Source organism: Populus alba, chromosome 1 (genome assembly GCF_005239225.2).
Source record: "Populus alba chromosome 1, ASM523922v2, whole genome shotgun sequence".
Classification (NCBI taxonomy): Eukaryota; Viridiplantae; Streptophyta; class Magnoliopsida; order Malpighiales; family Salicaceae; genus Populus; species Populus alba.
The window spans coordinates 2600176-2612565 of NC_133284.1; the positions used below are offsets into that span (position 1 = coordinate 2600176).

Consider the following 12390-nt stretch of genomic DNA (forward strand, 5'->3'; position numbering starts at 1 on the left):
GGTAGCTTGTTTCTTGATTTCCAATATGCTGTGCTTTTATTTTTAATGGTGTCAAGGCACGAGGCACCCCTTTGGTAGCAGACATAGATTGGTTTTAGGACAAGTAGTCTCAAACAACCCCAAACTGTGTAGGTATTCTCAATTTTGTTGTCAAACAAATTCTTGTGTCAATTTCCCCCCTTGATTTAATTTCAGAAATTTTCAATTAGATCTTTCGATCGGTATTTGGTCGTGGATTTCCTTGAATTTTACTCCCTCCCCCCTTTTTTTTTGTTGTAAGAATCGACATTGTTTTATAGGGAACTTAACTTAAAGAATACTCATAGAAGGACCCGATGAAAAAACCTAAATTGTTTAGGGATAAAATTGATACAAAAAATTGTTCAGGAAAAAAAATGATATAATCCCAATAAATGGAGGGGTGTTTTTGAAGTTTGTCCTTGATTTTTAATTAAAAATAAATAAAAAAAAGAGGAATTGCTTTGAAGACATGTGAAGCTGCAATGCATTAGCAGAAGCCGTCCAATGATAACAATTGTTCACTCAACTGCAACAGGTATGGTCATGAGACATGGTTACAGAGTGACTGATGTTTCAGCTATGGAGAAAGTAATTTGGAGGAACCTCGTTGCCTTGGTTAAACAAGCCTTCTGATCCATGTGTTCCAAGAACATTGCCTGAAAGAAAGCAAATATACTTGTTTTGTTTCCTTCATGTAGTAAGTACATTGCCTGAGTACATAGTATCCATGAATCCTCAATTGGATCCTTCTGTTAACAAATGTGCCAGAGCCTTTCCTCAACTGGGTTCCCAGCCTATAGATGAAGGAAGGCGTGTTTTTGTTGGAAGGATCGAACTGGGGATTCCTAGACAAATTGGGGACCTAATTGAGAAAAAGGGTTATAGATTGGGGGCTAATTTTAGGTAATCCCTAAAATGAAGAAAAATTCACATTCAATCTTGATTGTTTTACTGTTATTACTTGAAGGAAGCTCCATAACACATTAGCATTCACCAGCCAGTAGTTGGCAAACTGGATTTCATTTACCAACATTTACTCCATTTAAATAGTCAAACCCTAGCTGACTTTAAGTAAAAGATTGGTTTTCAGTTTGCCATGACAGTTTTCATGATATTCACCTTTAGAACAAATGCATTTACTAAACCAAAACCACATTTAATCCTCCAATTTGGAAAAGAGAAGAGGGGGGAATAGAGACGGCCTCTGGTAGCCCAAACCGACAGCGCCAAACCCAAAGACATTCTTCCACATAGATTCTCATGTTGCTTGAGCATTCATGAAGTTTTACCTCGTGCTACAAAGAAAAACTCTAACCTTAAACCTTCTGAAAGTAGAGGCATGGGTACTTCTTGAATGTTGAAACATTTTCAACAAATTGGCAATACTGGAAAATGAGTGTTTATTGATATCATAACTAGGAAGCAAGTCATTACCATCCTACAAAATTGCAGATATAAGACTTCAGACATTAAATAAATATCAACAAAAATGATGGTAACTTCTTAAAAAGCTAAGTCGATATTACTTTGCGAAACTACAGAAGCATATGCTTACAAGGCCCTAAGAAGCACATGTTTGCATTGACAATATACAAAGGCAGACCTTAGTGGCACTCTCCCCCCCCATGTGTACTGATGCACAGATACACTGACCAGGAAAATATATCTTACAGAGTGGAGGAATTTCTGGACTTTTGCCTTTTATCATCCTGAGAGGGAGGAGGTAACGAAGGAGATGAGAATGCTGCGTGGTAAGAAGAGGAAGCAAGCTGCGCCAGTGCTGGAACAGCACCACCTGTAGCATTTCCAATGTTAAGAATCTCAAAAGGCACTGTTACCCAAAATTAAAAGAATCAACAGCAACTGATTTTCCCCTTTGGGCCAGGTCCATACAGTTTAATCGTATAGTATTGATAGACGGAGCAATATGCCAAAATAAACACCAAACTACCATTCAATCCACTCACAAAATTAATGCCTGCTCAGAACATTGAGACATGATAAAAGTACATATGCTTGAGCATCTACCGACACACTGTTGCAAAGCAATAAGCAAAATTTTACTTTTACCAATCCAATAGAACAGCATCAAGACTAGCTATCGCAACTGGATCCCAAGAAAATGGGCTAAAGCGTCCAATCCATTAGAATGAAGTTCAAATGGTATGAGTACAGGATATTGGGAACCACAGTTTCAATTTTATTTTATTTTGGCTTCTTACTGAAGAGAACCAGAGAATAAGTTGAAATTTGAAAAATGCATTAGCCTGCAATTCACATGCAGGTCACCAGCCAACTATGTTTTGTTCTCTTGCAGGTGGACTGCCACCTCAAAAGACAGACAACCTCAGCCTCTACTCGCTATAGATCTTTAGTGATTAAATTAGTAGCTATGCAAGGAAATTCTAAGGAACAGAGTTTCAGAATGATACTTCCTCTTTCACCTCTTTGGAGATCATCGCACATCCCATAACAGTCAAAGGATATTTCTTATAGTCATGTCCATTTACAGAACAAGTCCCATGGATATAAAACACCATGTTCATTATGACATTCATTTAATTGAATGCCAGTAAAATAATGAATCATCCCACAAGAAAATTTGAAGATAGTATTGCTGACCTGCCAATCCCGCACAAGCTGAAGAGAATACTATTACAGGAGGTGCCTGCATGCACACAAAGACTTTGATTAGTAAACTAAAAACTGTTCAACAAGAAACTATATTGGACAAAGAACATGATTTTACAGAAGTTTCTACATACATGGAAAACATATTAAGGTGATTGAGCACTCTAGGAGCCAAGAAGTTAGAAATGAATTCCCTGCTGAATATACATATAGAGAGAGACCAAGACAAACCCTTTAATTTTTCTGGAAGTGTTTTTGAGGTTTAAGAGTCAAAGCATAATCAAATAGCCTCAAGACATGATTGCTTGAGAGGCCCTCTGTTTGTCGCCATCCTAGGATGATTATTCACTATACCAGGTCAAGTGCTCCCTCTCACATTCATGCAAATGCAATTATAGCCAGTACAAGGGGATCCAAAATGAAGGAGAAAGGAGGGAGCACTGCCTTGAGTATAGTGAATAATTTCTTGCATTCTTGAGACAAAGCATATGCTTATCTCAAGATTTTATTGCTTACAACCACCGGGCTTTAGCTTCATGGAATGGAATGAAAATTGAATACATTAAAACATTCTTCATTAATTGGGAGAGTATATATGAAAAGAATAGCAGGTACCACTTTATCAAGTTGACAAAAAATTCCATCCAATGTTTTCCTTTCTTTTCTTGGCATTGAGACTTTAGTTACGTTACTAAATTTTCTTTCTGCTATCTAAATATTATATTTCCTTTAATTAGTTAATTAGGGAGATCCAACAATGCCTTCAAGTGATTGAATATATATATATATATATATATATATATATATATATATCATAAGTTTCATAGTTTCATTGTTGTCACTAACATATATAATATTTACTAAAAAATTTCAAAATGGGTTAGATAGGTGAAAACATTAAAGGCATCTGAGAAACTTACACCAATAAAGAAATGGAGCCACATTGGTCCTTTTACCCATCTCCGGACTACTGGCATCACTGCATCGACAGATATATTCATCAAAAAGGAAGGAAAAGAGAACAACTACCAGTTGTTGCATAATTTTATTAACAAAAAAAGGTTCCTTGCGGTCCAAGCCATGAAGTTAGAACATAGCTAACATAAAGTAATTGTGATACATAATGAAAAGTAATGCAGGTAAGAAGTACAGAAAGATATAACAAATATCTTTGTAAGTTACACACATTTGTGCAGGAAGTGTGCACCAATCACATTTTTATTTGGTCAGAAAACCATATGGAAAAAAGAATTGTCAAACATTTATAATCTGAAATGGTATAAAGAAAAGCAATTTGCAATGAAATTACAATCTATGAAGTTCAAACAATAAAAAGGCTTGTCAACTGAAGCAATTTGGAGTTCTCTTTCTTCCCCAGAGCTGGCCTTTCTACCCGCATGATGATTCAAGATATAAAACAAAGTATTCATGGAAAGTATATAATGAATGCAGATTGGCAACATGCAAGGCAGATGCTAAATTGCAACTAGCAGGTCCTTTTTTTCCAGTATTCAGTGCCAAGCATTGCCTTTCTGGTGCGTAGGCCACTTCCAGAATCACAATTGTATCTTTCATTTGCATTGTTGTTCTAGATGGAAAACACAGACTTGATGAGTTCAGCAAGATGATACTCCATTGCTTTAGTTTGACAATGGTTTTATGGTTTATAAAGATCCCACTCTACCAATTTATAATGGCACTCCACAAATAGTGAAATAAATGTTTTTGGATATTCGCTGAAGTTTAGTGCTGTTATAAGTTGATGGATTGCCATTATCAATACCCTGGTTTTGTTTTCTTTCTAGTTTTTATTTCTCTCCCTCCTTTTCTTCTTCTGTTACTCCTTGTAAACATTAATGGACAACTTGGTACTGAACAAAGAAAAACAATATAAGGAAAAATGTGTGCCAAAGACTAAATAAAAGACAACAAGCCATATAATAGCTGAACATCATACACAATAAGAATTTAATAATATGAGCAGAAAGATGGTCAGATAATATCAATTATCAACTTAACCAAATCAACAACAGATAGCAAAGAGTGCAAGAAACAGAAACCCATACCATGGTTGAATCCATAAAATGCACTTGTTGTACCACCAACAGCAGAGCCAATCTAAACCAAAACAGCAAAAAGAAAATATAAGCCCCACCCTCTATCATTTAGAAGAAACTCCTGTAGCATAAACTCAAATAACAGTTAGTGTGCCACTACAAGCAATCCCGTCAAATACATGAAAGTAGTGATTGGTTACTGATCCCATAACCCAATTCCATTACCTTAGAAAAATCAATCAAACTTTCAAAACTAAAAAAGGGAACAGTCAATATGTGACATAAAGCAACCTCGTTTACACAAATAAAACTAAAGTGCTACTATATGTACTTCCACATTATACTCCCACATTTTAATCCTAGACATGCCACCCACAAGTCCAATAATATTTGAGTGCAGCGTAGGCACTACAGATAGAAGGATCATCTGATTACATGCTCTCTTTTACAGTGCCCACAATTACCTAAAATATGAAAACAGGAAAAATCGTAAAAAGTATTTACCATGGAAAAGCTATCTCTGATTAGAGGTCGAACAGTCCATTGACTAGTCTCCTGCAATCAGAAAAAAAAAAATTGAAAAAAAAAAGACAAGAGTAGATTAATATTTTATATTTCAAGGTATCAATGAATTATGCGATGAAAGATATATTCAAAATTATGCATTATACAATATTGAGCTGTGGAAGAGGGTACCATCTCTTTGGTCAGAGGGCCAGCACAGTGATGGCATCGCAAACTACTTTGAGGATTTGACTTCGATCCTGACATTGATAATCTTTACATAAACGCACCAAATTTAAAGGGTTTGGCTTTCAATCTGCCACAGATAAGCACACAACAACTCAACATACAAAACCAAAGTACAACAATCCATCATATTAACAGAAAATTCCAATCACCCCGAAAAAAATTATCCTCTTTTAGAACTAAAAAAATATGAATTTCTACTTAAGTGGGTTTTCTTAAATGTGCATTATCCTCTTTTAGAACAAAAAAAAAATGAATTTCTAAAACTACTTAAGTGGGTTTTTCTTAAATGTGCAAAAAAGACCTCTCAAAACTCAAAATTGTGAAAAACTCAGTTTGCAACCTTAAAAACAAGTATTATCCTAAAACCCAACAAAAGTATCAAACTTTAGCATACAATACATCAAACTTAACTATCTAAATATACATTACACTATATGGCATTCCCGAGAGGCTGAATAAGATAATTATCAATGAAACAGCAGCAGAAACCAATAACTATCTATATATACATTACACTATTGGGGGTTTTGATAAATTCTCGATTAAACATGCCTAATTAGGTTAGATCGTGGTAAAAACGTTTCCTGGAAACCCTCAATTTTATCGATTGAACAGCCTAAAACCAATATTCAAAGTCTCGATCGAAAAATAGTTGTTACCTGCGCTATTGAGTTCCAGGAAAAAGAGAGGGAATCTACACGAGATAAGAGCACAGGAAATATGGAAATCAGAGAAAGCAGATGACCTGTTGATTTATTTTTCAGTTCTTCGTTTTAGTCGAGAAACACAAGAGAGAGAGTCTCGAGTGTTAGGGAGGAAGAGAATGAGCGTGTGAGGTGATTTAAGTTTTCTTGCATTATATTATATATAAGAGGGCACTTTAGTCATTGTATTATTTTATTTTATTTTTATCCCATCACCAAAAATGTAATTTAAAAAAATACTGAGAAAAAATAAAATTCAGATAAAATTTTATTGGAAACTAACATAAAAAAAATTGAGAAATCTAAATTGTTTAGGATAAAATTAATTTAGAGTGTATTTATCAAATTTGGCCTAGCCTGATTTAGCCTTACATCAAAATCAAATAAAACCTTATCAAATCAAGATTTTTTTTATATTTTTTTATATTATTTTAATATAATAATATCAGAAATAATTTTAAAATATAAAAAATATTATTTTTATACGCTCCCGAACAAAAAAATCATTTTGAAAAAATTATGCTACTCCAATTCCAAACACAATTTAAATACAGCTCTCTCTCTCTCGCTGCACTGAATCACATATGGCTATGGACGGTGGCAAGAAAGAACCTCAACAATACTCACAAGAAGGCACTCTTGTTCATTTGCTTTTACAAGATTTGTTCAGATTTTTACATGGAAAGCCAAAATGAAATTGCAGGAGAGGAAAGACACGAAAACGATACAACCTTGCATGTACAGAGGCAACTAGAAGAAAGTCTTCTGACTACTCGGTGCTAGTGATGTTGCTACAAATGCAACTCTGGAACGATCGAGCATTTTCTTCAGCGAGGCTGGTGGATGTTTTGTGCAGTGCGCTTGCCAGAAACGCTGTGCAGTGGCTTCGTTTGGTACCTTGTAGGGGTTCTTGGAGATCTGGGATTTCTGTCCTTGTGAGATTTGGGCAAGTTTAGGTCATTCAGCAAAGCTTTCACATCCACTAGGAGACCTGTTTCTCACAACAAAATTACTATTACTCTTCCTGAACGCCATGATAGTGCTCGGAGGATGATGATATTCAGCTTCAGAAAATGAAATAGTGGTTTGTTCCATCACTATTGATACGAAGATCAAGTTTAACTACCGAAAAGAGCAGTGATTAACTTCGAAGTGATTGAAGTTCAATCTCCTGATTCATCATGTTATACATGTTGTCGCTAGTACTCGAATCGTGCATTAAGAACACAAATGCTATTGCTATGCATCAAACCCTCAATTTTCGAAAATGAAGACAAGAAACACAAAACCAATACAATCTGAAATCATTCAGCCTAAATCCAATCCAGTTTTGATAAGAAAAAGGTCGTAGTAAGATATATTACCATTTAGAGGAGGAGGCTTCATTTCAACTTTGGGATCGGTAGCACTGAAGTCAGTTTTCTCTTCAGCTTCAGCCAACATGACCATCTCCTCAAATTGAGCTTCCAAGTTAGGAAACTCCTCAACACCAACATCCAAATCCTCCGGCAGCAAATCCGTAAAATCATCATCAGCACCAGCACTTCCATCAAAACTCCCCTCCGGATGCTGACTCAACCAGAAGTCCCTGAACCAAGTCGAAGTTTTCACGAGCTCCCACCATTCCGGTGAGAAATCCTCCACTTGTCGATATACATTAGGAATAAAGAGAGGTGCATTGGGATTCAATGTCGATCTTCCAGAAACCAAAGTTGCCATTTCACCACTTTTTCGCGAATCAATCCAGTCACAACACTAGTTAATTTTCCTAAAATAACAACCAAGAATCAGTCTTTATTAACAAACTTAACCAATAATCACTTAGAAACCAATACTCAGTCAAATCTAAGCACCTTCTTAACAAAGATCATGAACCCAAGAATCAATGGAACTACAAAAACACCTCACAGATCATCACAGATCACAAAACAAAAGAAACCCAAAAACAAAAACATCAAGACACAAAAAGATCAAGAAAAATCCAAACCCCAGAACAAACAATCCATCTATATCATCACTAAAACGATAAAGCAATGAACTTTAAACCTCTCATCAACAATTCAACCAAAAAGAAAAAAAGAAAACTAAAAAAAAACAATATCTACATAAGCAAAGCAATCAGATCATGATCATTGCCTTACCTTCCGATCCAAAAAGAACTTGAATGTGTCCAGTGGCAAAGAGAACGGTTTACTGACAGGGAGAATCTAATAGAAATTATTGCTGTTAACGGATACAAAGAGGGAATCTTGACAAGAAGAAAGATATATTGCCGAGCCTGGTCGGTTTGGTTTCAGAACCTGAGGTTTGGGTTTTCAAAGCGAAGACACCGGTAAATCGGTGATTAAATGGAAACGAGGTGGGTGATTAGGAATTTGGGCTGTGGATAAAGGATGATGACTAGATCTTTCGTTTGAGAAACAAGAACGACGGTGGAGAGGGTTTGGTGGCCATCGGACGGTTGATTTGAGGTTACTGGGGAAGATTTTATTTTTTTTTAAATAATGTTTTAAAATTTGAAGTTCATCATGTGAAGGTCGGCGGGATGAGAAAATGATAGTAAGAGAAATAAGAAATTTTATAATACTCACGCCATAATTATTAAATATTTATAGTATAGAATAAATATATATATATATATAAAATAAAACTAAAAAAAAAAAGTGAAAGAACTATTTTTAGAGGGGTTGAATGTAATTTTTTCCTTTTTTTTGTGTCTATCTCTATCCTATAAATATTTATAATATAGAAAAGAGATAAATATAAAAAAAATCAACAAACAAATTAACAAAAAATATATATTTTTTAATGGGGAGAGAATTAGTTTTTAAAGAGGCCGAATGTAATTTTTTTTTCTTTTTTATGTTTATCTTTATGGAGTAGTTAAAGCTTAAATACTATACAATTTTTTAATAATTATCTTAGAAGAAATTGTTAAATTCCAAAAATGATTTAAATTTTTAGGTTATTTGAATTAATTCGAATTATTTTTTTATTAAAAAAATAATAGTATATTCTTTTTTTATATACTTTGAATAAGTTTAGCTAAATTATTTAAATTACTAAAAATTTGGTTGAGCTAACTAAGTTTTATTAAATAAATATATTGTTTAGTTTAACTAAAATTTAATATAGATTAAACTCTGAATCCTAAATTTTCTAAGTTAAGTATCGAAGCATGATTAAGTTTAACAATTATAATTATTGGTGTGGATATATACATAAAATCTAACAATTGTTGCATTTAATTATTTATTTCAAGAGGTTCGAACTACAAACACGTTGTCGTTTAGGGAGGAGAAGCCATTAGGCCATACTCGTAAAGTTGATTTTACTGAATTTACTTCCGAAAAGATTTCAACTATTTGATTTATAGAATTTACTAGTGAAAATCATCAAGTCAACGTGATGGACTAGAATTTAAAATATTTTTATATAATCCGAGCCTATTTTTTTACCACAGTCTGGACCTCAAAGAGGATCCAAAAACAAGCCTGTACCTAGGCTCGTAGCCTGGGCAAGCACCAGACCTCCTAGTTTGACTAAGATATCCCTGACTAAACGCTGGGCATAATATTTTAAAAAGAAATGATATTTCAGAAGTAATTTCAATAGTAACCTTGTAGGACCGATTCAAAAGTCATCAAAATGTATTTTGGACTTTTCAAATATCCATGAAAAGCTTATTTTAAGCTCCATGGATTCTGTGGGTGAATTGTTACTCAAATTCAAAAAAACTTTTAATTTTAATTTTTAAAAAAAAATATCAAAACAAACCTCATTTTTAACTTTAAAAAAAGCAATGATTTCTGATTAAATGACTTGGCTTTAAGAGGCAGGGGTGCACACAAAACTAAATAAGGATCAATAGAGCTCTATAACAATGAGTAACACTACTACTTACTTCCACATTTCATGCCATGTTCAAGTGGTTTGCCGCAAGAGGCAGCAATATGAACAACTTTTGCCATGTCTATGACAGCTTCAATCTCCGCAGTGATGTATTTACACACACATGGGAGATCAACAGACTTGATCACGCTGCAACATTCTTGAGATGGGTCCTTTTGTGGCCCAGCCCTTTGAACAAACCTTGCACATTGAGTTATTAGCCCTTGTAAGTCACCTTGGCATCCTTGGCCACGGGCTACATGGTCACCGGAAATGAGTATTCCGGTCATGGCAAAAACAGCCAAGACCATCATGGAGCTGATGTTCAAGATCGCCATCGCTTAATTTAACTTCCTCTCTCTAGCTAGCTACCTCTCTGGCTGTGGTGATTTTCTGAGTATGAACATGGTGGGATTGGCATGGCTGGTTTATATGGAGGTTTGGAGGAGGGGGGTTAGGGTCAGTTTCTTGATTTGCATGGATTTTGTGACTCATTTTGGTCCAATCTGAGCATATATTATACGTTACTCTCCTTGTTTGGTAATCTAGAAACGAGTTGCATGTGAAAAACTTTGAATTTTTTACTGGAGTAAAGGGAAATTGAGGACCTTGCTCGTTTATTTTGGGTGCTGCTTGTACTGGTGCGAGCCCATGCGTTATTTTTGAAACGCGTAACAGATTTCATTTTTCTTGTGAATGAAAACGTTCAACGAGCAAAGAAGTCATCCAATCTTTACAAGTTTTCTGTAATTTGTATTGAATGATCTGGACAATCCGAGCAATCGATTTTACTTTTGTATAATTTTTGCTTCGTGAGCTCTTTTCTTTTGTTTCTTCCATAGCATTTTTGTTTTTTGGAGGTTTAACGAAAGGTGTAAAGAGCCTCAAACTATATAAAGGGAGTAACTCTCTTCTTTACACATAATTATGCTATAGTACTTATGGAGTATTTGGTTTTTAAAAAATTTTGAATTTTATTTTAAATATATTTTTTTATATTTTTAGATGGTTGATATGAAAAGGAGTATTTGGAAACAATGTGCAAATTATATTCTCAAAATTTTTGATTTTTTTGTTTTGTTTAAAATAAAAAATATATATTTTTAAATTGTTTTAATATACTTGATGTTAAAAATAATTTTTTAAAAATAAAAATAAATTATTTTAATATATTTCTTAAAAAAAAAACATTTTAAAAAAATAATCCCTCAGCAACCATTTTGCTCATTCATTCTTTCTGACATTCATAGCTTTGGAAGAAAAGGATGCCTTGAATTATTTTTCCTGTGCTATGTTCGAGCTCGGTCAACGAAGTAAATGCTCGGGTTTTAAATTAAATTAAAAAAAAAAAAATTAACATAGTCAAACCACTAGATTTTCAGCGACCCAGTTAAGTTAGATAAGCCCTCTCCAGTTCAAACCATGCTGGATCAACATCAATAAATTAATTTTTAAGCAAGATAAAAAAAAAATGACACAATTTTAATAAAAATTGATTGATTGATGTTGATTCATTAACATGTGAATTGACTTGATGATATGGTAACTCAAATGCTTTTTCAAATTTATTTTATTAAAAAATAATATAAGTTATATCTTGAAATTTACTTAATAACTTAAACTTTTAAATCGAGATAGTTTTTTGACATGGTATCAAAGTCTTGATAACTAAGCGGTTACGAATTTAAATCTCACTATTTTTATTTATTTAATAACAATTAAGTATAAGGTAATGTGGGTCCATACAAATATCAAATTCAAAGAATTTTCACTTGAAGGGTTGTGTAGAAAATAATATAAATCATATTTTGGAATCCTCACCTAACAACTTAAGTTTTTAAATTGAGATGGTTCTTTGATAATTTTTAGATCACGTCTTGTAATTATGATTTCAATAATTATAAAATACTCTAAATTGGATTTTATCTCTTGAAACTAGATTTTTTATTATTATTATTAAATGTATGATACTTGATTGGTGCATCGGGAACAAATTTCTTATAATTTTTCTATGTTAGAACTAACGTTAATTACATGAAAGCAAATTGATTTACAAATTGAACTAATTTTTTAAAAAATCAACTGTTTTGAAATTAATTAGAACTTAAGATTGTGTGAATATTTTCAAGTTTAATAGGCGATGATCAGCAAAGCCAAAAAAAAAAAATTTTAAGGCTCAAAACGACCCAAGCACTCGAATCACTCCATTAACAAGTCTATATATCCAAATCAAGCACAGTCCACACATATATATCAAAGGCATCTTCAATAACAAAAGCCATTTGAGAAATAGTAGCTCAATACATCAACTTAAATATTTTAAAATCCTCGTT

At 33.5% G+C, this 12390-nt stretch overlaps 3 protein-coding genes across 4 annotated transcripts; all 3 read right to left on the bottom strand.

The window, feature by feature from the left end:
- Window positions 1–1397: 1397 nt before the first annotated feature.
- On the bottom strand, window positions 1398–6366 carry LOC118061205 (uncharacterized). 2 transcript variants are annotated; one of them, XM_035074597.2, is made up of 7 exons: window positions 6122–6366; window positions 5406–5529; window positions 5214–5264; window positions 4719–4770; window positions 3573–3631; window positions 2644–2689; window positions 1398–1816 (listed from the first exon to the last, which is right to left on the bottom strand). In XM_035074597.2, exons 2-7 carry the CDS (start codon window positions 5478–5480, stop codon window positions 1689–1691), a joined length of 411 nt encoding a protein of 136 aa, XP_034930488.1. In that variant the 5' UTR covers window positions 5481–5529; window positions 6122–6366; the 3' UTR covers window positions 1398–1688. The 2 variants fall into 2 exon arrangements, with proteins under 2 accessions (XP_034930488.1, XP_073260956.1); XM_073404855.1 differs by having other exon boundaries at window positions 5406–5473; window positions 6122–6364.
- Window positions 6367–6786: 420 nt separating this feature from the next.
- On the bottom strand, window positions 6787–8544 carry LOC118061206 (protein EARLY RESPONSIVE TO DEHYDRATION 15). The gene is made up of 3 exons (XM_035074599.2): window positions 8308–8544; window positions 7531–7934; window positions 6787–7157 (listed from the first exon to the last, which is right to left on the bottom strand). The coding sequence occupies exons 2-3, from the start codon at window positions 7883–7885 to the stop codon at window positions 6994–6996; spliced, it is 519 nt and encodes a 172-aa protein (XP_034930490.1). The 5' UTR covers window positions 7886–7934; window positions 8308–8544; the 3' UTR covers window positions 6787–6993.
- Window positions 8545–10062: 1518 nt separating this feature from the next.
- Window positions 10063–10395, bottom strand: LOC118061207 (uncharacterized). The gene has a single exon (XM_035074600.1). It carries the CDS (start codon window positions 10393–10395, stop codon window positions 10063–10065), a length of 333 nt encoding a protein of 110 aa, XP_034930491.1.
- Window positions 10396–12390: the final 1995 nt, after the last annotated feature.

Excerpts from the sequence above, each read along its gene's own strand:
- LOC118061205 (XM_035074597.2), bottom strand. The coding sequence starts at position 5,480 with ATGTCAGGATCGAAGTCAAATCCTCAAAGTAGTTTGCGATGCCATCAC. Across the intron at positions 2,690-3,572 it reads GGCTCCATTTCTTTATTGGT|GCACCTCCTGTAATAGTATT; the intron begins GTAAGTTTCTCA and ends GTGTGCATGCAG. Across the intron at positions 1,817-2,643 it reads AGCTTGTGCGGGATTGGCAG|GTGGTGCTGTTCCAGCACTG; the intron begins GTCAGCAATACT and ends GAAATGCTACAG.
- LOC118061206 (XM_035074599.2), bottom strand. The coding sequence starts at position 7,885 with ATGGCAACTTTGGTTTCTGGAAGATCGACATTGAATCCCAATGCACCT. Across the intron at positions 7,158-7,530 it reads GAAGCCTCCTCCTCTAAATG|GTCTCCTAGTGGATGTGAAA; the intron begins GTAATATATCTT and ends TGTGAGAAACAG.
- LOC118061207 (XM_035074600.1), bottom strand. The coding sequence starts at position 10,395 with ATGGCGATCTTGAACATCAGCTCCATGATGGTCTTGGCTGTTTTTGCC.